Source organism: Bombus impatiens, unplaced genomic scaffold (assembly GCF_000188095.3).
Source record: "Bombus impatiens unplaced genomic scaffold, BIMP_2.2 scf_0096, whole genome shotgun sequence".
Classification (NCBI taxonomy): Eukaryota; Metazoa; Arthropoda; class Insecta; order Hymenoptera; family Apidae; genus Bombus; species Bombus impatiens.
In genome coordinates, this window is record NT_176515.1 from 500,561 (window position 1) to 523,207 (window position 22,647).

The 22,647-nt window shown below is 30.8% G+C and overlaps 4 protein-coding genes across 6 annotated transcripts; 1 reads left to right on the forward strand and 3 right to left on the reverse strand.

Annotated features, from left to right (window-relative positions):
• Window positions 1–1,045: 1,045 nt before the first annotated feature.
• On the reverse strand, window positions 1,046–10,157 carry LOC100745601 (serine/threonine-protein kinase ULK3). 2 transcript variants are annotated; one of them, XM_003486057.4, is made up of 8 exons: window positions 9,515–10,157; window positions 8,204–8,355; window positions 7,456–7,670; window positions 6,376–6,602; window positions 4,228–4,489; window positions 3,942–4,136; window positions 3,009–3,193; window positions 1,046–1,340 (listed from the first exon to the last, which is right to left on the reverse strand). In XM_003486057.4, exons 1-8 carry the CDS (start codon window positions 9,599–9,601, stop codon window positions 1,227–1,229), a joined length of 1,437 nt encoding a protein of 478 aa, XP_003486105.1. In that variant the 5' UTR covers window positions 9,602–10,157; the 3' UTR covers window positions 1,046–1,226. The 2 variants fall into 2 exon arrangements, with proteins under 2 accessions (XP_003486105.1, XP_024228499.1); XM_024372731.2 differs by lacking the exon at window positions 9,515–10,157 and having other exon boundaries at window positions 7,456–7,680; window positions 8,204–8,341.
• Window positions 10,158–10,783: 626 nt separating this feature from the next.
• On the forward strand, window positions 10,784–15,201 carry LOC100746368 (potential E3 ubiquitin-protein ligase ariadne-1). 2 transcript variants are annotated; one of them, XM_003486062.4, is made up of 8 exons: window positions 10,784–11,140; window positions 12,455–12,728; window positions 12,807–12,980; window positions 13,081–13,146; window positions 13,237–13,452; window positions 13,528–14,085; window positions 14,162–14,388; window positions 14,516–15,201. In XM_003486062.4, the coding sequence occupies exons 2-8, from the start codon at window positions 12,522–12,524 to the stop codon at window positions 14,595–14,597; spliced, it is 1,530 nt and encodes a 509-aa protein (XP_003486110.1). In that variant the 5' UTR covers window positions 10,784–11,140; window positions 12,455–12,521; the 3' UTR covers window positions 14,598–15,201. The 2 variants fall into 2 exon arrangements, with proteins under 2 accessions (XP_003486110.1, XP_012250066.1); XM_012394643.3 differs by lacking the exon at window positions 10,784–11,140 and adding an exon at window positions 11,848–12,029.
• Window positions 15,202–17,511: 2,310 nt separating this feature from the next.
• LOC100741571 lies at window positions 17,512–20,528 on the reverse strand. Its single transcript, XM_003486023.4, has 3 exons — window positions 19,504–20,528; window positions 18,469–18,930; window positions 17,512–18,364 (listed from the first exon to the last, which is right to left on the reverse strand). The coding sequence occupies exons 1-3, from the start codon at window positions 19,813–19,815 to the stop codon at window positions 18,245–18,247; spliced, it is 894 nt and encodes a 297-aa protein (XP_003486071.1). The 5' UTR covers window positions 19,816–20,528; the 3' UTR covers window positions 17,512–18,244.
• A 363-nt stretch (window positions 20,529–20,891) lies between these two features.
• LOC117151154 lies at window positions 20,892–22,301 on the reverse strand. Its single transcript, XM_033318427.1, has 3 exons — window positions 22,084–22,301; window positions 21,183–21,316; window positions 20,892–20,983 (listed from the first exon to the last, which is right to left on the reverse strand). The coding sequence occupies exons 1-3, from the start codon at window positions 22,227–22,229 to the stop codon at window positions 20,892–20,894; spliced, it is 372 nt and encodes a 123-aa protein (XP_033174318.1). The 5' UTR covers window positions 22,230–22,301.
• Window positions 22,302–22,647: the final 346 nt, after the last annotated feature.

A 22,647-nucleotide genomic window follows, 5' to 3' on the forward strand; every position in this document is an offset into this window, starting at 1 on the left:
GAAGTTGTAAGGGCGACGCGCCATGATGCGCGCGCCCTCCTTTTCCGCTTTCAAATCTTTTTTTTCGAAATTTTTTTCCTTTAAAATATTTAATTATATTTTACGATACTTTTTTTCTTTTTCGTGCTTGTTATCATTTATTGTACGAGTCATCCGAAAGTCACATTAGTCAATTTCATAAATTGAAAATAGAGGAAAATTTGTATGTTTGTGTGAATATACAATATTATTATTATTATTGTTGAATCGCAAAAAGGTGATACTCTCAAATGTGCCTTTCCAATTTTGCCAAATAATACAAATAGTTTTAACATTTTTTATTTTTTGGTATATATACATATATTTGTGACAAGTAGTCTTATAGAAATAAATCATCTGTTTTTTGAAAATTGGATATTAAACAAAAGATGTCATTGTGAATATTTGATGAAAACTCTAGTTGATCAATTTTATCAGTGTTTGTAGGTAAATTTCAAAATTATGTTTTCTTCAAAATGTCAAGGACGAGTTAAGGTGACATCAAGTCTAAGTATGCATACTTCACATTAAAAGTAATGTAAGCAAAGTATAACAAAGATAGTATAAACAGTTTATGTAATTTTACTTCAGTTGAAACTACGTACAATATAGATAACTTATAAATAAAGCAGAAATTGTGTGCGTCTTAAATATTGGTGTTCCAATGGTGTAAATTGGTGTAAATGTAAATAGGTTTGCAACGCTCTAAGTGAATTTATCTAATTTGATAGAATGAAATAAATAAATAAAATGTCACACACATATGTGCACATATATTGTTATAAAAAATAAGTATGTATACGAGAATTAATTTATTAAAATTGAAAATTAATTAAGCATGATACGTTTCCCTTTCACTGCTCTTTCTTATCTTAATGGAAAACTAGTTACTCTATGCACTATCTTTTCGTGCGCCGTTTTAGAGGAGGTTTTAATAAATAAAGAAGCAATGACATATTGCTGCTTTTACGTGCTGTATGACGTTGCGGGTAACATATTACCGAGGTATACCATTTGCATTGAAAAATGAAATATAAAATTATTTATTTTTTTCCATAAATAAATGGAAACATTCTATATATATATATATATATATATAGATACATTATAATACAAGTGACACAGTAAGTACTCATATTTGTCTCGGAAAAAATTTCAGAACGTGCTACCAGTACAAATAATGCTTTATATTAAATGGAAATTTTGAATTACTGCAGTATGCATTGCTCGTACGTATCAGAGGCATGTTGTGCGGACTCCTCGATATCTTTAGTAGCTAAAAGCCCTTTGGTACTTTCGGCTCCTTTCATCCAGTATTGTACCTGTCAATTAGCATAACATTATAAAATGAAAAAAAGAATTGTGCATTACACATATATGTATACATATTCATAAACGTAATTACTAAAAGCGCGCAATAAATGTTGCGGGTAATCATAAAATTTAATTACGACGTTGTATCGAATTATTTGTCTCACAATATTGAAATCGTTCGATCGTTAAAATCGTTAGTTATTGCACAAAATAACGTGAAAAATGGTATGGTAAATTTGCAATATAAAGAAAGAGTTTCAATACATATGTATGTATACATATTTTTTAATAGTTGTAAATTGTAGGAATTATCTATGTAAGCAGATATCTATTAGAAACCAGAGGTACTGAAACGGACACCATAATTAATTACAATAGCCCATCTTGATATGTTATAAGATATTAAATTAATGATCATCTGTCATTTAATAGATGTTATATATGGTCGTTGGAAATTATTTATTTGAATTGGTATACGTGAAACCTCAGAGATGATGCATAATATATGAATGGCATAATAATTAAGATAACCACATGTAATTTGCTTGTAACACCGTTATTAACATGCAGTTCTATGATTATAATATAACGTTCACTAAATAATGACGAAAGTACGTTTATAAATTATATTAATTGCAGCGAAAATTATTCTGATATTTATAAAAGGATCAAATAAATTAAATACAAACAATTAACAACGAAGGGTATCGAAGGAAGTTAAATGAAAATGATTTTTGTTCGAATAAATAAATACATGTTTAAATAGTCGCCGTGCAAACTGGTAATTAGAAAAGTACACAAATATTCCACGAATTTGTATTTAAAAAACTAAGTACAATAATTAAAAGTTAAAAATTTACCACTGTTAACAATCTGTCCTATTTAAACATTGTAAACCAACGAAACAAATTTGTGTAAATATAAGTATAAAAAGATCGACCACATTATGTAAAAAAACGATGCAATAAATATTATAAAGAGGGTTCAATGGAATTTAGAATTTAGGATATCTTCTATGTTTTATATAAAAAGAATTTTTAAGTTAATCAATTTTTCCCGTTATTTTTATAATATACTCCAGACTCTGTAGAATTAAATTGAAAATGATTAAAAACATTTACCGAATTAATTAAAAAGTAGACGCCAATGGAAATTTCGTCCCAGTTGGCGTAATTAAATATTAAAATCAAATAATTTTAAAGGAGGACAGATTATTAGATAAATAAAAATTTTGATTCTACATCCGGTTAATCCGACTTCGAGTTGCCGCATTTATGGCTGAAACGTTAAAAACGCACTATTGTAAGTAAGCCATTAGAGTAGTCGAATTTTCCTCTATTTAGCTGTCCCACTTTCGAGCTATGTAGGTATATTTTATATCATAATTTTATACTCCGCAAAACAGACCATCAAATAAAAGAAATGCTTTTACATGGTTCCACTTATCCTCAATTTTTTATTCCAACAGCTAACGCGAAAACCCGATTAATACCAGAAAGTGGCAATGAGGTTAAAGGAGGTCGCAACGAAAACAACCCTTTTCCATGATAGAGTCTAGAACATTTAATGTATGTTCTACATATTTGTTACCTAAGTTCTATTTCTTGAATCGCATTTAGAAAAATATGAAATTGCATAAACATCCACATTCACTATTAATTATGAGAATTAATCACCTGTTTATGTAACAAATCTCTTCTTCGACCTGGAGGTTCTTTTCGCAAAAGAGGTACCAATATTCCTAGACAAGATTGAAATTTTTCTAACGCAAGCGCATAATTTCCTTCCGCAAGATACAGTTCGGCGATTGCTCCTATTTCAAGCCCATCCGCCATACTGGTTGTACTTTTGCTAAGCGTTCCTATCGATAAATAACCACGATAATTATCCATAATATAATAAAATATACACACGTAATCTTGCAGTAAATAAGAAACAAATCTTTATTCATATACCTAAATTTTATAATTTCGCTAGTAAGAAAATATAAAAAATTAACGTTTAGTAAAAAATAATCATAAAATAATATCTCTTGGTGACGAGACCGATTGTTGAATCAGGAGTTGCTATCAATTACAGGCTATTCTAGATGGATAAAAAAGTTTTCCGTTGAAACAAAGCACACACCCCGTTTCATCTCAACAGGTGTAATACTTTTAAAGCCATATTGCTCTTTCTTATTTTATTGGAATTTCATAAGGATATTTTATTACATTTTTGTAACGATGAATAACGAATCAATTGTAAACTAATAATGTTAGAAACTTCCTCGTACCTAATTAGAATTATACAATGGCGTGCAACTACTTCGTATAGATATTTTTAATTTTAACGAACTTTATGTGTTATAGTACCTATATGAAACATTCTAATTATAAATTCAATTTAAACTAAATTAAAAATCTTATCTGTCTTTGTATTTTATATTTTATGATTCAATGTAATTATCAAATAATAACAAACTATCTCAATTAATGTAATGTAATTTCTGCAACAGAAGAAATATTATTCTATGAATTCTTCTATATAAATTAACAATTAATTTGAGTAAATTATATTATTTTCACATTTTATTGAAAAGGTGGTATTGTAAAAATTTTGATACAAACGTAGTTCGTGATACACAAATGACGCCTCATTTAAAGATGATATCCTCTGAATAGAATATTCTTTATGCTCCACAGGAACACATTTATCTGTATCATTACTATTATCTATACAGGATGCTTTCAATACCTCTGCTCTTTTAATATAATCATTTATGCGTGATCTTAAACTTTCTTTCCTCTTTAAATCAGTCTCACCTAATAAATTCATAATTTAGTTAAAATATGAATGTAATTAATTAACAGCGAACAACATCAAATTTGTGTCATTTGTATTACTCTTTCTTACTTGTTACAATAGGAATAAAATATCTAAGAGCTTCACAATATAAATGTAAAGCTTCTTTCGAATTCTTTTCTGCATCCATTTTCACAGCCTTTTGAATTAACTCTACCGCCTTGTCGTAATTTTCCTTTGTTGGCGCATGAGCCAAATCCAGGAAATCATGGGCGAAAAATTCATCAAACGTTATCCTCTCGTCAGGGTTGTGTCTCAACAAGGACATCAATAAATCCTTGCACTCCGATGAGACATGCGAGCCTTTCGGTAACTGTGATTTCATCACATCGACAAATACAGGAATAAATAATTTTCAACGATAAAGAACAAAAGAACAAAGAACAAATAATTTTCAAACGATAAAGAAATAAAAGAGATTCTTTATGTTCAGTAATATTCCGTATATTTTGTACAGATCTTGTACATTATATGTTTCTTGAATTAAATTAAAAGATTTATAGAAACACACAGAAACGTCATATAAATTATTTGTAAATATTTGCATAAAAGATACTAAAGAGAAATATCTGAATATTTCTGATATTTTTAAAGGTAAACTAAAAGTTATGCAGATAATTTTTAAAAGCAGCAAGAATTTCATTAATGTTGTCGTTACTGTAAAAATCACTTTTTCAAAGATATTTAGTTTTCTGGTCTTTGGCTTTTAGTAGAGCATAATATCTTTTGACAGTTTATTTAAAGCTCTTCATATATCGTTTTATTTATATTTTCAAGCCATAATTCTTATCATGGAAAATTCTTTACAACTATTTATGTATTCTCAATTGAAAGAATGTTGTTTAAATAACTCAGATTGTTCTTTCCAAATGTCGGCAAACGTCAACAGTCGACTGCAATAGTTGTCTACCTAAAATCTCGGGTACTTGCCTTTATTAACTAAAGATGTCTCTTGAAATAAAATTGATTGATTACTTGATTGCAGGATTTTCTACGTTTATTTTCCAGATGTTATGGTTTCAAAATTAGAAACAGTACTGCTATTCATTTGCATTACCTTTATCCTTGTAATTACATAATAAGCGATTTAAATCACATTATCATTGCTTTTCTTAGCTGCATGTACATTGCATACATGCATTATAGTACATTGTAACAAAAAAGAAATATGTTATACAATACTAAAAAAAACTCATCATACTTTCAACGTATACAAACGTCCAAAGTCAACATTTTTCTTAAACACACAATTAAGAAATAACATATCACCATTGCACTTAGAACAAGTTTATACTTATGTACATATTTACTTCAATTCACATGTTCAATTCACAATCACACACTGTTCGGACAATTATAATTTTCGAATAATCAAATAACTTTCTTTTCGCATAAGGAAAGACTATTTATTTTGGATCATTTCATACAAATATAATAACATAATATTTTAATGAGAACAAAAACTTTCCAGTAAAAAATTCCACGATGTTTTCTATTGTTATCCTCGCTTTACAATTTCTTATAAGAGACCGTTTCTTTGTTAATCAATGTTGCGTTACTGTAACGCTTAATTTCCAATTTTCAAATATTCAAATATTCGAATCTTCAGATTTTCAAATTCTCGAATTTATTGTTGCTAGACCGCGGATATTTAAGCATTTACAAGGAATTGAAAAATCTCAAAATATATAGGATGCTCATAATATACGAGAATATATGAAATATCCAGAATAAAGTATTCACTATACTATTTAAAGAGTAAAACAAATTTCTATCTATGTTAAGTCACGTTCCTAAAAATATGAAATTGCATAAAAATCCTTAACCTAGTTATCGTGCAATAATGTTGCGATTACGTATCTTTTATGCATTATTTATGCGTTATTTCGCAGCTTATTAATTCTCAATAAACTGATCGTTGCTCGAATAATCAAAGTTCTACTATTCTTAATATCTTCTTCATAAGATTTGCCTAATCTTGGAACTTCTTTGAGTACAAAATATACCAAATAATTTAAGCATGCAAGGAGATAGTTCGAGCCAAAACACATAATTTATTCAGAAACTAAAAGTGACGAAACATATAAGACAAATAAGAATACAGAGACAAATACAGTAACGAAGCAGTGCATTTTAATTATTCGATAATACTAATTATTCATTATATGTACACATAAAACAGATTAACAACGTAATCACCTTAATAGGTCGGCAGTCCTTGATCTTCTCAGCTAGCTCCTGGAAGCTGTTGCTAGAATACGGAGCTTCGCCAAAAAGGCATTCGTACATGATCACGCCGACGCTCCACAAATCAACACGAGCATCATATTTGTTCTTCAATAAAATTTCTGGCGCCATGTAAAGTGGAGAACCACAAATCGCAAATTTTGTTTGCGAATTCGAAAGAAATCGAGCGAAACCGAAATCTAAAACGAACGTAGACTAAATGTCGTCGAATTCGAATTGAAGAAATTGATATATAAAGAGGCAGCTCCACTTTACAGCAATTTGAGTATATAACTAAAAATCAATTGAAAATCATCCGTCGGGTTAATCAAAAGGTTTCTAGCGTTTTTAATAGTCTATCTATTTTACTATACAGGGTGGTTGGTAACTGGTGGTACAAGCGGAAAGGGGGTGATTCTACGCGAAAAAAGAAGTCGAAAATATAGAACAACAATTTTTCGTTTGAGGCTTTGTTTTCGAGAAAATCGACTATGAATTTTCGCTCGGTACGCGTGCACTTTATCTAGTCACGTTCAAACGGATCCCACTGTAGATCGTTGTCTGGATGGAAAAATTAAAAAAAAAAGAAAAAAGAAAAGTAAAAAAAAAATTTGTATTCTGTATTTTCGACTTCTTTTTTCGCGTAGAATCACCCCCTTTCCGCTTGTACCACCAGTTACATCAACTACCCTGTATATTCGATGAAGCTAATTGTTTCACAATTTCCGAATTATATTTAAGAAATAATTTTCCTGATCTTTATTTAAGTAAATGAAATCTAATATCAGGAAAATTTTATTATTGGATAATCTTTAAATTTTTTTTAATTTCGCTAGAAATTTTTTATCAAACAATATTTTTCCAAATGTGCTGAAAATTCATAATCAATCAATATTCCTAGTAATAAACTTTTGTACCTTTAAACATAAAACCTACATCTTTCTTTCTCTTCCAAAAGATACAATTTGAATATTGGAGCTGTCTCCCTATTACTGAAAACTTCAATTGTATGAAACTAGCAAAAGAAATAAGAATTCAGAATGTAGAACGGACCTCCAACTTTTAATGTTAATTGTGGCCTTCTGATTAGCAATAAATTTTGGGGTTTCAAATCCATATGACAAACATTATTATTACGTAGATATTTTAGAGCGAGTGCAAGTTGTTGCAAAAATCGACGACAAATTTGCTCGGGTAACTTGTGCCTCTTCTTTATAAAACTCGATAGATCGCCACCATCACAGTATTCCATTACGATGTATATGTGCCTGTATTATCCTGAACGATAGATATACTTTTCTGCGTTGTTCAGATTAATTAGAGGATTATACCGCTCTTGAAAACGCTTTACAAAAGTATTTCGTATATATAATTTAGATATTAATGATTTTACATTAATTAAAAATTAAATTAATGTCTTTATAAACGTAAATCCCCTAATTATTCTAAATAATGATATCGAATAAATTTTAAATATAAAATGACCAGTAATAAAAAAGAACTGTGTCGCCACCACTTGGAAATCTAATCCATCAATTAAGATCCTAAACAATAATATATATTAGAGTATAATAAATTATTAATACTTTAAACAATATTAATAGAATATTGATGACGTATTTCGTTTATTATCCTCCATTTCGGAAATAAAACTGCAAATAAATCTTAACTCCGTATATTGCATACACGTATGTTCATATACATATAAATATACATGTACATATGTATATATGTACGTGATATTTTTTATGGCGTTCATAGTCTTTTTTTACTCTGAATGTTGGATGTTCAACGAACTAACCCTTCGTCCCAAAAAAAATCCCTCATTTCGACGATATTCTCGTGGCGCAGTATTTTTAGGAGATAGATCTCCGTGACGATATTATCGATAGCCGACTTGGAGAGTGATGATTTGTCTACACACTTGATTGCGACTACCTCTCGGCATCCATCCTATAAAACGACCAACAATAGCATAGGGTTAGCCTCGCCTTGAGATAACGCTACTTTCAAACATCTTTTTCTGGCCGCCTCTCAATTCTGCGCTAACAATCGACACAGTTCAATGTTCAGTCATAGAAATACATTAAAACAAGTTGAATTTGAATGGATGACCTGTTACATTTTCTTACTGTGTTTATCAATGCCGGGGAAAAAATAGTGTAAAGGTTAGTATAATCTCGTAAACGATCGACGACGGAAACATCGGAAATATGTGCAGTACGTTTTTAAAATTATTTACACGATACTAATGCTGTGGATTGTCATTCTTGCTTAAATCAGTTAATATTAATTTATTAATTTTTTTGATAATAAAAACGTACTTCCTTTAATAAAAATCTTACTTACTTAAACTTTTTATTAATATATTATAAAAAGTGTCAATAATTGTAACCAATTTGTTTATTGTATGCAAAGATATATTTCGTATTTTTAAATTACGACTAAACAATGATATTTTATTTTTCATAAGAGGACCATTAATTAAAAAGTTAAAACATGTGTACTATGTTTCTCCGTACTGTATGCCACAGTTTTAAGTGTATTATATGCAGCACGCTTAAAATTCACAATAGTCGCAGTGCGTACAAAATGCATTAATCTTTCATTAAATTCAAATTAATTCAAAACTGTCAGAATCAGAATTCTGTTAAAGTCATTCATTTACCGAATTATATGACATACATATATGCATATCTCATGAAGCTCCATTACTGGAAACACAATACACAAATATTGCAAATATGTATATCCAAAAAGTAATAATATTAATACATATAATAATCTAGTAAGTTTTACTGTTATATAATAAAATCACTAGAAATATAACTAAACACATCATATAACGTTAAGCAACTTTTTATCTTAAAGCAATAATTTATTAACACAGTATTAATTTTCTGCCGTACAGTTCAGATATATCTAAACCTAAATAACATGAAAATTTACTATTATGATTTCATGCATATTAAAGGAAAGCTGTGAAATAGAAATTATACATATTTTATGTTACAATGAATCACATGTGCAATTGTGACGCCTGTTAACCTAGTTACAATAATGCCATCATATGATTTGTATATGTACGTATCAAATCTCAAAATATACATACCTTCTTAAAGGCTTTGTAAACAGTCGCGTAACTCCCCGCACCGATTTTTTCTAACAAAGAATAATCACTTACGCTGGGTAAACTCATTTTACCCTGTAACTCTTATTCGATTCACTTCGACATTTGTCCTGAATATTACTACACTATGAGGTTAACGTAACTTGACAGAACGCCGCGCCGTGAGCTTCTGCTTCTTCACTTATCGTTCGTACACACATTGGCGTAATATTCCGAAATTTCAAACGATTGTTTAAACTTTAATTTCTCACTCCTCTCGTATAATGTATATAACACATATACAGGGTGTATACCACGCAATCATGTCTAGTTATAACTTCGTCACTAGCACAGTTAGAGAAAAATGCGAAAGGAGAAAGATGAATGGTTCAAAAAATACTATACCCATAGAGTCATGTTTGTTATAGAAGAGTAATGGTGTACATGCAGTCAACAATTCTATTCCTTTTTTTAATGGTATTGGTTACTTCTTTTTTTATATAAAGACATTCTACGTAAAAGAGTATTGAAGTACAATGATAAAAGACTTATTAGTTATCGAGATATTTTTAAAAAATATCTTTTGTTCATTGCTCACATGTACCATTGCACTCCTAAAAAGCACATGATCCTACGGATGTAGTATTCTTTGAACCATTCATCTTTCGCCTTTCACATTTTTCTATAACTGTACTGGTAACGGAGTTATAACCTGAAACAATTGCATGGACCACCCTATATGCATATATTATATATAATTAATTGTATATAATCGTCCTTTATATACTCAATTTGGAAAATAAGAATTAACATATTTTTATGCCCTATATAAAACTGAAGTTTGTATTATAAAATAACTTAAACATTCATAGTTTATGTAGAATGTGGAACAATATTATTACTTCTACAGATTATAAGAACTGCAACTTTATGGTTGTAATCATTAATTTATTAAGAAAATTGACATCTTGACATCTATTTCCCTATGCAAAATAAGTAAGAGAATTGGAGTTTGTACAACATTCGTAACTTAAAACCTCGATCGAAAGTTAAAAGGTTCGTAATTTATTTATAATTAGTAACTTATTTAGAAACTATTACTCTGAAAGGTTATAAAATTGCGACTTTATTGTAATAATTATTAATTTTCTAAAAAAAAATCAACGTATTGTTATTATCATATTATAATAATAATTTGAAAATTATTTTCAAAACATTTTTGTGTAAAGACGCCCATGTGTGTCAGTTGTACGTCGCGTAAGAAGCTAACTTCAGGTAGTTGACTAAAGTCAGTAAAAACGGTACTTGGTGACGAGACATTTCGTTGTCGCGTCCCTCTTAGATTCTCAATTCCTCGGATAGTATCACGTGAAATTTAGTGTCTATTGTCGTACATCGATCAACTCAAATCTTACATTTTCGCGCAAAAAAAAAATAACGTATTTGACTCGATAGAAGAAAAAAGTCATCGCACATACTGCTATGGACGTGACAGTAGTGTTCGAGCTATAAGCTCGTCTCTTTCTTCATGGCAAACGGTGCATTCTAGATTAATTTATGGTTTTACTCGATTAGCCTACTGATTTGGTGATTTGTCCAGTGCAATGGCTAAAAAGATTATCGTGCATGGTAATATATCTGTGATGTGTTTCAACATCGATATATATTTAGCATAAAGTGTATCTGGTGTTCATTAAAATCCTTAATCGAACTTCAATTTCATCTTACTAGTCTTCTTACACTCAGAACGATATCAAAGTGAATTTTCCTTAGTTATCTTTCTACTATTCGTGGAAAATTGTTGTGATTGTTATATTCGTCAAGTATATAATAATATTTATATATTCAGTTTATCGTTTTCATTAATTTCCGTAATATGTCAAAAGTGGAGTATACTGTACGCCATAAAATAACAAGATATTTTTATTTATTTATATATTTTCATAAACATTACCAATTACTTAAAATGATTGAAGCGTTTGGGAGCAAAAAATAGTTAAGCCTCAATTCAGTCTCAACACTAAAGGTGTTAGTATGTTTTCTTTTCTCAATCTAATATATGCATAATGTTTCTTTCAATATAAGATATAGTTTAACAAATTATGTTAAACCAATTTTTTTACATCGAGGTATAATTATCCGTAATTATGTAAATCAGTTGATCACAATATAAAATCTAAAATTGTGTAAAATGAATGGACTTTAAAGCAAAAAATTAATAGTAAGAAAAGGACAATATAAAATATCAATTCAATAAACAGAGGATGTCATTGGGTAGTATGTATACAGAGGTGTTCTGATTGGCTAACAACACGATGGCTCATTCATCCTTACTCCGTGAAAATAGCTTTCAGTGTATCAGCTGCCGGAGTTCAACTCGGATGTTTTGGCAGCTGATTTTATTCTTGCTTGCGTTGATGGCAAAAATATTTTGAAGTTTTAACTGTTCATATTATTTTGAGAATCGTTTAGTATCGTGATTGTAAATTTCGTTAGTTACTATCGACAGTAAGTTAAGGTAAACTCATGACGAAGTTTCTTGCTTTATTCGAGAAGTAGCGAACGATGACGTCATGTGTTGAACATAAGCTGTTTTCACCTTGTTCCGCTACAATAGTATTTCGCGGGTGCAGGTGTGATAGCTTTTCGAACCAAAATTGTGTCGAAATTCATCAAGTGTAATACCAAACCAGTTGCAAATACATTCGTGTTCACACTATTATTTTTTGCATAATTTCGTGGCCATTTAAGTTGGGGTACAAATTGAAATAAAAATGTGTTAGTGTACTGTTTTTATTTAACTATCATATACGTACACCAGATAGTTTAATTGTTTTCAATTACAATGTAGTGGAACAAATGAGTCAAGTGAATGTTCACAAGATTTGGTTTAAAGGTCAAAATACTGGATATAATATAAATTGTATTTCTTTCTTTATACAGGTACAAAATATATAAAGTAAGTGGATATATTAGTATTTCAATTATTTAATAAATCAGAAGATTCACAATGGATTCTGAAGAAGAAACATACGATGATGTTGATTCTGGTAATGAGTCTAGCGGAGATGATGTTGATTTTGCAATGGAAATAGAGGCTGGAAATTTAAGAGAACGGGCTACGGATGTTGACGATTATCCATTTGAAGTCTTATCAACAGAGGAAATAGTGCAACACATGGTTGATTCTATTAAGGAAGTTAACACAGTTGTAGAAGTATGTTTTATTCACAAGATTAAAAAAAACTTTTAATTTTTGTTATTACAGTTGAAATATTTTATTGTTTGATTATAGATACCAGCCACAACTACACGTATATTATTAAATCATTTTAAATGGGATAAAGAAAAATTAATGGAGCGTTTTTATGATGGTGATCAGGAAAAGTTGTTTGCAGAAGCACGAGTCGTTAATCCATTTAGAAAGGGTCCATTAATAAATAGAACTCAATCTTCTCAAAGTTCACTAGTACATAAAATTCTATACTATTCACTATGTATAAAAACAAATGTGTGTGTGTATGTGTATGTGTGTATAATTGCATTAACAATATATTTAAAATTTTTAGGCCAGAAGAACTTCAACAAGTGGTACAGAAGAATGTGGAATTTGTTTTACTGTTCAACCATCTGCAGTATGTATATGAATACCTACAAAATACTAATTTGTGTTAAAATCTGAAATCGATGCTTGTATGCATTAAATATATCCAAAACAAATTTAGATGATGACCGGACTCGAATGTGGACATCGCTTTTGTACTGGCTGTTGGGGAGAGTATCTCACAACCAAAATTATGGAAGAAGGAGTTGGCCAAACGATTGCATGTGCAGCACATGCTTGTGACATTTTAGTTGATGATGCCAGTGTTATGCGTCTTATAAAAGACTCTAAAGTGAAATTGAAATATCAACATTTAATAACAAATAGTTTTGTTGAAGTACATATTTTTTAATCTTTCATTTTATTGAAAAATTATGTGACAACAATACTATTTAATATTTTTTTTTTATAGTGCAATAGGTTATTAAGGTGGTGTCCATCTCCAGACTGTAATAATGCAATAAAAGTGCAGTATGTAGAAGCAAGACCAGTAACCTGTAAATGTGGACATACATTCTGTTTCCATTGTGGTGAAAATTGGCATGATCCAGTAAAATGCCATTTGTTGCGCAAATGGATAAAGAAGTGTGACGATGATTCTGAAACGTCAAATTGGATTGCAGCAAACACAAAAGAATGCCCAAAATGTAACGTCACTATCGAAAAAGATGGTGGCTGTAATCATATGGTGTGCAAAAATCAAAATTGTAAAACTGACTTTTGTTGGGTGTGTCTTGGACCATGGGAACCACATGGTTCAAGCTGGTATAATTGTAACCGTTATGATGAAGAAGAAGCTAAAGCAGCACGAGATGCTCAAGAAAAATCGCGATCTGCATTACAAAGATATCTATTCTATTGTAATAGATACATAAATCACATGCAATCATTGAAATTTGAAAGTAAACTATATGCAAGTGTAAAAGAAAAAATGGAAGAAATGCAGCAACATAACATGTCATGGATTGAGGTAAAATTACTTATAGCTAAATCGAATGTAGTTTAATGAAACGAAAAGCAGCATTTTATAAAAGAGTCATTTTCAGGTACAATTTTTAAAGAAAGCAGTAGACATTTTGTGTTCCTGTAGACAGACTCTTATGTATACTTATGTTTTTGCTTATTATGTGCGAAAAAATAACCAATCTGTGATTTTTGAAGACAACCAAAAGGATCTAGAGGGCACTACAGAACGCCTCTCTGAATATCTTGAACGAGATATTACAAGTGAAAATCTTGCTGATATTAAACAAAAGGTTCAAGACAAATATAGGTAGGTCATTAATTAGTAAACATATTTTTTCCTTCTTTTATCATTATAACACAATTCTATTAAATCAAGAACTAAATTGTTTAAGATATAGAGCATATATACATGTGTGTATTATTTTTATTTTAAGATATTGCGATAGCCGGAGGAAAGTGCTTTTGGAACATGTACATGAAGGTTATGAAAAAGATTGGTGGGACTATGTCGAATAGAGACCTGAACCAACTTTGTTTTTTGGGCATACGAGACAAGATTTCACTGTTGACACTTTTGCCCCAGCTGTGATAAATCAAGAAAGCTGACAGAAAACAAAAATAGAGCATGTCATCAAGTGATTTACATGTTACATATACTTTAAACGTAATATGATCTGTGGCAACACATATATCGTTATGAATTTTTGAATTTATTAAAATTGAATCCTATTACCATCAGGCTAATTGTAAAATACTTTCGCATTAATTAACGATGCTAATTTGCGCTTGCTGTGTGCTGTTTATCGTTACATATTTCAATCCCTCATAAACATGCCTTGCAATAATATTTTCAAGTCTCAAATGAATTTTATATATTAAATATGTCGAATGATAAACGATGATATAAAAGAAATCGAAGTGTGTTGCTGTATTGAAAAAAAAAGGATTATCGAAAAATTTGCTTAATATATTTTAATGCCATAGTATAATACATTGTGTATCCCTTTTCATACTACTATAAGATTCTCCGGAAAAGTGTTATTTGATCTATGGTTAAAAACTTTTCGAGAATGCTTTGAATAGTACATGAAAAGGCTAATATAGAACTAGACTACCTTGATCTGTCTTTTATTGTCAATCCTGTGCACTCGATTTATAAAGGAATAATTGGATATAACAGGATACTGGTGCGGATAAGATTCATAAAATGTCTTACCATTTTTGCTCTGTTTTGGACAGTAATACGTCCAGGCTATAACTGCCAATCTTTATGAGAAACTGAACTAAAGTGATCATGTCGTCAGTATTGTCTGCAATCTCTAGATAAAATTATATTTCTTTACCTTTTATTCTGTTTTTGTTTACATAATTTCAACGAAATTATACTCTTAAAACGAATATTTTTTGCATTTGTAAAAATAAAAGATCGAAAATTGTTTCATAAGTAAAAAATAAAGATACTTAAATTATTAGTAAACTATAATATTTTCTTGCTTTAAGCAAATTATTAAAACAGGGTCCAACATTTGTAGGGATTAATAATTCACATTATTCAGCATTAATATACCGAATAGGAAATTGAATATAATTTATATCCAAACCACTCAATTTTAAAGGTATGGAAATATCAAATATTTTCGTTTATTTTTTTATTTAAAAGCAAGAAGAAATTAAACATTTTCCTTTTACTTAATATGTGATCGTTGCTTCTTTAAAATTTATTTCATGTTTGGTGAGAGATATTCTTAATACTGACGATATGTTTCATATATCATTAATCAAGTAATTGATGGTTAATGATTGTGGTACGTTGGTCACTTATTGTTATATAAGTGGGGAACGAAATGAGTTCCGTTTGTATAGTTATATAGTTATATATTCACACGTAAATGCATAATACATACTTATACATAGTTGTAATATCGATATTAGCAACCTTAAAGTAGAAACATTTGAAGGTTTATTAAAAAGAATTGTTGATTCTTACTATTATCCTCGTTAGGATATAACAATTAAAAGAAAATAAAAAAAGCAATTGTGTTCTGTACAGTCACAAGATCTGAGTAGAAATAAGAAAAACTGTTAGATATATTCACAGCAAATTATTCTCAAGTTTATGATTTTGTATTGTATGTTCATGTAATGCATAAAGTTATAAACTATAATCAAGGAATTATTTCTTTTTTTATATTCAAACGTTAAAAAGTATTTAAAGAAATTTAACAAATTTTGTGTAATTTATACATACATCGATCATTCGATTATTATTATTAAGACCTGTGCGATAAATTTCAGTAGTTGGTTTTAGATTTGAATTGTTAAACATATCTCGAAAAACATAATACATTCAAACAATGCTGAGATTTTTGGATAGCAACAAGAATTTCATAAAAGTAATGATATTATTCGAAGAAACAAATACCCGGTTTACAAATTTTTTAATAGTTTTCAATAACTGGTGATATGTGTACAGAAATCGCGTAAAGTATTTTATTAGTAAAGTATGTCATTAGTAAAAGTATGTGTTTAATTTTCCAATAATCTAAAAGATTATCTTAATCTAAAGATTAAACACATCGATACTTTACGCTGGTACCGTATTAAACGGAAGGTAAAAGGATACAGGACATATTATAGATACTCTCATTACTAATTATTCTGTATTTTAGAAATTTTTGTGGTTTGAAATCTTTGCATTCTGGTATCAAATAATAAATCAATATATTTTGAGTAGTACGTAGATTGTATTTACGTTTGAATAAGTATGCTATTTTAAATAAAACTATATCAATATCTACTAAATATATTTTTAATAATTCTACCGCGAAAATATTAATTCTTTTTTAAGATAATACCTTTTTTAAAATTGAATTTTTTTGGTAATAATACGACTTTCATACGAATCAGTTTCTGCAAAGTATTATAATACATATAAGCAAGTATATTTAAGAGTAATCGTTTTTGAAATTAACAGTGACCTTATTTAATACATAATTATTTTTCATTCTTTTTAAATGTATTAAGGTTTTATATTTTTCGTGATATATTTTATATATGACATCGATAACATTTAGTATGTATTATCAAGTAATACTATAGTCAATAGTCGTTAAGTGTACAATAAGACATTAAAATCTTCGATTAGATCCAACGAATGAACATTTGTTATAAAAATCAGCTACTTGGATTTTATTATCTAGCCTCCTTTGCATTTGCTAAAGTTTTATATTTAAAAAGTTGGAAATATATCAACTAAATATTTCATTCATGCAAAATATAGTACCAAGTATGTATATATACTTATATATATAATATATAATATTATATATATAATATGTAATATATATATATAATATTAAGCCTATCACATTATTTTGTAAATGATTTTTCTTGTTACAGGTTTAAAAATAACTGATACAACTAACAGAACTGAGGTTTTGTGGAAATATTTATTCCGAATACTCGTATAAAAATTTTTGCAATATCATTAGAAACTATCACGTATAATATTCATTGCTGTTTAAGAGAATGTTGCTGTATATTCAGTGAGCATTGTTATTTTAACTGCTTTTTTTATAAGTTCCAAGCATTTATTATGATGGTCTTTGATTGACAAGGAAATTTATTAATATATTTTCTACCTAGAATAAATTATAAATAAATACATTTAGATTGATTCTACCTAAATTCGACAGAATTTTGAGATTCCTGTTTGGTATAAATACCTAAAACGTCAATTTTGAGTATTATATGAAATTACTTTGATAAAATATCTAGATTAATATTAAATAAAATTTGTTTTCTCGCTAATTTAACTAGTCCATCGAGCTGCAGTTGTTATAAAATATGAATATAATAGGAAACTTGTATCGTTATCGTTCACTTATGTTACATATTTGTTGGAGTTATATAAAATGTAGGATGATTCTAAGTTGAGTGACATTGATACGATAATTGTGCAGGCTGCAAGGTTGAAACTTAATTTATATCCTGTACTTATTCTTTAAGATACCTTTTGGATCACACAATTTCACTTTCTGTGCCAATATAGAAACTTATGTAAGCTTCCAGAAATCATTTCTCGACATATTTTGGTAAAAAATAAGTACACTGGAAGATCTCACACGAAACATACCCTGTATACATTAATTTCTAAGAGTATATCAGGAGGTCACTGTTAAGATCGTTGCAACCAAACCAAGTGTAGCACCTGTCATTATAAGACTTCTCCAAATTGCTCCACTTATTTCTTCTGCCACAGGGTATTCTATACACAGTTGCTCCTAAGGAAATACAATATGTGCATATGTCAATGTAACAAAAACTTGTGTGTCCAAACTACAATTTCTATGTATTTGTATCCTAATTTTGGAAACACAGTACTTACCCATCCACCGTATCCTTTGATGAAATGTGCAACTTTCTCACCAATAAATCTGGAGACGTAAAGAGGTAATTTTTTCTTTAGAGTGTGCATTCGTCTATCCCGTGCCCACAGAGCGAGTCTGCCCATGAATGCATATAGACAAACGATTCTCGCCCATGTAACTCCACCGTGTAAGAACAATTCGTCCGCAACTCCCATGAACGCTTCGTATGCCGTATCTGGCACAACGTTTAGACGATTTACCATACTTGCGAAGAGAATACTATGTTTATTCAACATTTGATACACGTTGTGTCTCATACTACGGGAAACTGGGTCTTGAGATATCAGATATATATCTTCCTTCAGTAGATACCGTATCACATCGTTGGCTAAACACTCTGCTGTTCGTTCTATGGAATCTTCGCAGAGAGTATACCGCGAAGACGAAATCAGCTGCGGAAAAAAGTTCTGCAATCGGATCTGAAAGAGATCATTTCTTCGTTATTTTAACAAATTAGTCACACTCAATTTTTTGAAGTAAATACACATATGTGTGAGAAAGCGGAATAGTAACTAGACGATTAACGGTGCTTCGCTCTCATTACTTAGAACATCGAATAGTTTAGTGTTTTCGTATATTAAATCTTAACATATCATCAGGGAGTCAACAATCTAGGATTAGATTATTTAATTTGGGAATTTTTAATCTCCATTACGGCGAATGTAAAATACGAAATAGAATTAAATATCCTAAATTTCAGCAATTTGACGAAAATCGTCAAAGTCAGTTATTAAGAAGACAGTTATTAGTAAATAAATTACAAAAATAAACAAGAGAGCGAGAGGTTTAATTTTGAAATCCGACTTTATTGACCTTCCTCGAAAACGCGGCAAGAGCTACGCGCGAGTTAGAAGAAGAAAGAAATAGGCGCGAAAGAGAGGAAATTCGAGGATATAGCTTATTGACAACGGAGTCGAGTTAAATGAAAGTTTAGTTCGGTGACTTAATACCTAAGTTAACTAAAGCGAAAGTATCGATATGTGTGTGGTTACCTGACAAACTTCGATAAAAGACATAGCGGTATGTGCAGTGCCGATAGCATATCGGCACAGAGCGCCGTTATCACCGGCAATCGGTGTTCCACCGCCTCCGTTACGATCCTGTGGAATCACAGTATCAGCGCTTCCGCCGGCGTAGTCGTTGTCGTTAGAGACTCGCTGGCTCGACGAATTCTTGTTACCGGGGGGATCGCATTCCAGGATGCCGCCCACTCTGGAATGCGGTTCCCCCCGCACTGACGCACCCTGCCCCTCTCCATCCGTGAGGATCTCATTGTCCGGTGGTGCACCGTCGTCGCCGGCCATCCTCGTGCACGCACTCTCTGATCTCTTTGAGACACCGGTGTGTGTGTCAGAAGTTGGAACCACTCTCACCACAGAGAGGGACCAGATTAGTCGTAGGCACTAATCGCGATTCTTAAAAATCGAACCTCCTTTCTCGGGTTTTTAAAACATGGTTGTCTGTTGAAGAGTGAGCTGCTGAACTAACGCTCGAAGCGCCGGGTTAACGAGCGCTCTACACGAAAAACTTCGGCTCGCCTGCCAGACGACGTAACGCTCTCTACTTTCCCGCGGCCATTTCCGAAGCCGAACCTTTAACCGCTCCTCACTCCTCCGTCTGCTTATCCCCACTCCGAGTTTTACGTTTCCCACCAGACTCCACTACTAGTCCATTCCCTTCCATCTATACATCGCACGTTGTATAGGACGTTGCAAAATACAGTGGCTCGCGAAGATGTTTGGATTCTTATCGTACAAAACTTTGACGAACGTGTTATGTGTATTATGTGAAATTTTTGAAATTTCATTACCGTTGCAGTTCTAACAATATTCGTGCAAAGTCGCTAATAATTCTGATATTTTACATAGTTCAAAGTTCTCTAACGATAAGAAAGTTGGAAAGTTCGACTATATGTAATTCGTGAAATACCTGATTATTAATAGTCCAAAACAATGCCAATTTTAAAATTTCGCGGCTCTAAAAAGGTTAATTCAAAGTCGAAAAGTCCAAATATTTCTTATTTGATTCTGTACATTCTATATATAAGAATTTTATTACTTTTATTTTGTTCGTACATTGTTGTCACAATAATGAAGTTTCATACTTTCGTTATAAATCTTCTTAATATTGGATATCCGTGATATAAATTTCTTTTTCTTTGACACGCTTGATAATTAACGATAGGGCATGATTGAACGGATGGTATTGACACGCCATATTCAAATTTCGAAGAAACGATATTTCACATTTCTCACTCTGATATAGTGGTCAAAATTTTATCAGCATGGCTTCTGAGAGACTGAAATATGCGCTACATATTTTGTAACCCTCTGTATACTAACACAGGTTACTTGAATGGTGCACACAACGGTACAGGCTTCTATGGATCATTCACGATTTCTCCCCACCATTGACCATTGGTGTATTCCGGCACGCGGTTCACACTGTTATCCACTGCTCCATACAAACTCACTGTACATGTACGTTTGAATGTAACGTGCATGTTGTAAATGTGTAAGTGACTCAACTATCTCTTCTATATTTCCTCTCTCGTCCCTACCCTCTGTTCACCTTTCTCTCTTTACTCTCCTTCTCAGCGAGGCGCCGTCGATAACCTCCTTCCCCTCGAAAGAGTGCTCTCGCGCACGTGCACGGTCACAAGCGCGAATACCTGTGTGCGCCCTGGGAATCGAACGAACGGAATTTTCGATGGAACGCGGAGTTCGCCTGCTATCGGCCACCGTTCTTAGCCGTATTCTCGCCGCTGTATTATTCACGGAGAATGTTTCTTCAGAGATTAAGCCACTATAATCGGATATACGATACAGTGAGGTTTTGTTTGGAATTAATTTCTTATTGTTCGTTTATCGAATTCGCTTTGTATACATACGTGATAACAAGTATATTATTATAGTTGATACTAAGTATCGAAGGTTAATTGTTATAGTTGCTACAGTGGTTGGTGCAATCATGACAACGAAGTGTGACAATGTATCGATCTTGAAAATTTGATATAGTATTTATTCTTTTCTTTTTGGCAGCATTTGAATCATTGTAGCAATTCAAATTCCATAGAGAAGTAACGCAAAGGAACGATATCTATTACCATTTAACAAACTATTTGCCATAGAAGTTACCTTTAGATTTATCGATCCTGTTATGAGAGATATAGTGACCAACGCTAACGAAATTAATTAGAATACTTGAATAAAAAGGACAGTCACAAATATATTCTTTCCTCGTAAAAAATTTGTAATAATTTTAATATTGAAATAACAGTATAAAATTACTTAATGCACCAGGAAGTGCTCACAAAATGAAGCGTGTACTCAATTTAAAATTACCCGACAGTCAACGTGTTATGCAATAAATGATTTGCTACTATTTTTGTGAAATATAAAATATATTAATTTAAGAGTAACGATAAAGATATAACTTTATCGAGCAATAAGATTATAATGTATTATAAGATTATATTAATCAAAATTGTATATGGATTTCAAGAAATTGCAACACTTATTCCAATGCCGCTGGCGCGCTTGGTGAAAGCCAGCCACGTCACAGTTGCTAACCTAAAGGTGACGTAGAGATCGTTGGGGATGACGATAGTATTCCAGTCATTGGTAGTTTCCCATTTCATTGATGCCGTGCTCCCTGTTATTATAACTTCCTGCTGTGCAGTCGCATGGGTCCACCATTCATGTTGTTTGTCTTCCATTGAATTGTCGGTAGATAGCCTTCTTTTTAAGAGAAACTTCTTTTAATGAGAAACATATTTCAAAAGAATTATTTCAAATGATCCACGAAGGAAGTTAATAAGTTTTAAAATTATTCAATAATTTTAAGTAAAGTTACCTATTAATTTTAAAGAACTAGAACTCTATTAATCTCTACCCAACTATATTTTTTTAAACATTATATTTGCTTGTTAAAATGAAATCAGTAATACACTTGAATCTAATTACTTAGTATGTAAAGTTTACAATAAATAAAACGGTGTGCCAAATACTTTCTACAGTCGTTGTAAAGTTTTCTAGATTCTACGTCGTCATATTAGAATCTTTATTAGTAAGTAATTATAAATACGTTCACCCTCCATCGTTATACAATTAAGGTTCATAACCTTAAAATTTCCT

What these genes read in the sequence shown, in the direction of transcription:
- LOC100741571 (XM_003486023.4), bottom strand. Translation starts at nt 19,815, where the DNA reads ATGGCCGGCGACGACGGTGCACCACCGGACAATGAGATCCTCACGGAT. An exon ending in CTTTTATCGAAGTTTGTCAG is followed by an intron (nt 18,931 to 19,503) that starts GTAACCACACAC and finishes GATCTCTTTCAG; the next exon opens with ATCCGATTGCAGAACTTTTT. An exon ending in TCAAAGGATACGGTGGATGG is followed by an intron (nt 18,365 to 18,468) that starts GTAAGTACTGTG and finishes GTATTTCCTTAG; the next exon opens with GAGCAACTGTGTATAGAATA.
- LOC117151154 (XM_033318427.1), bottom strand. Translation starts at nt 22,229, where the DNA reads ATGGAAGACAAACAACATGAATGGTGGACCCATGCGACTGCACAGCAG. An exon ending in GATCTCTACGTCACCTTTAG is followed by an intron (nt 21,317 to 22,083) that starts GTTAGCAACTGT and finishes ATCCGATTATAG; the next exon opens with TGGCTTAATCTCTGAAGAAA. An exon ending in GATTCCCAGGGCGCACACAG is followed by an intron (nt 20,984 to 21,182) that starts GTATTCGCGCTT and finishes GTACATGTACAG; the next exon opens with TGAGTTTGTATGGAGCAGTG.
- LOC100746368 (XM_003486062.4), top strand. Translation starts at nt 12,522, where the DNA reads ATGGATTCTGAAGAAGAAACATACGATGATGTTGATTCTGGTAATGAG. An exon ending in ATAACATGTCATGGATTGAG is followed by an intron (nt 14,086 to 14,161) that starts GTAAAATTACTT and finishes AGTCATTTTCAG; the next exon opens with GTACAATTTTTAAAGAAAGC. An exon ending in AAGGTTCAAGACAAATATAG is followed by an intron (nt 14,389 to 14,515) that starts GTAGGTCATTAA and finishes TTTTATTTTAAG; the next exon opens with ATATTGCGATAGCCGGAGGA.
- LOC100745601 (XM_003486057.4), bottom strand. Translation starts at nt 9,601, where the DNA reads ATGAGTTTACCCAGCGTAAGTGATTATTCTTTGTTAGAAAAAATCGGT. An exon ending in ATTAACATTAAAAGTTGGAG is followed by an intron (nt 6,603 to 7,455) that starts GTCCGTTCTACA and finishes CGTTCGTTTTAG; the next exon opens with ATTTCGGTTTCGCTCGATTT. An exon ending in ATTTGTGTATCACGAACTAC is followed by an intron (nt 3,194 to 3,941) that starts GTTTGTATCAAA and finishes ATTTATCGATAG; the next exon opens with GAACGCTTAGCAAAAGTACA.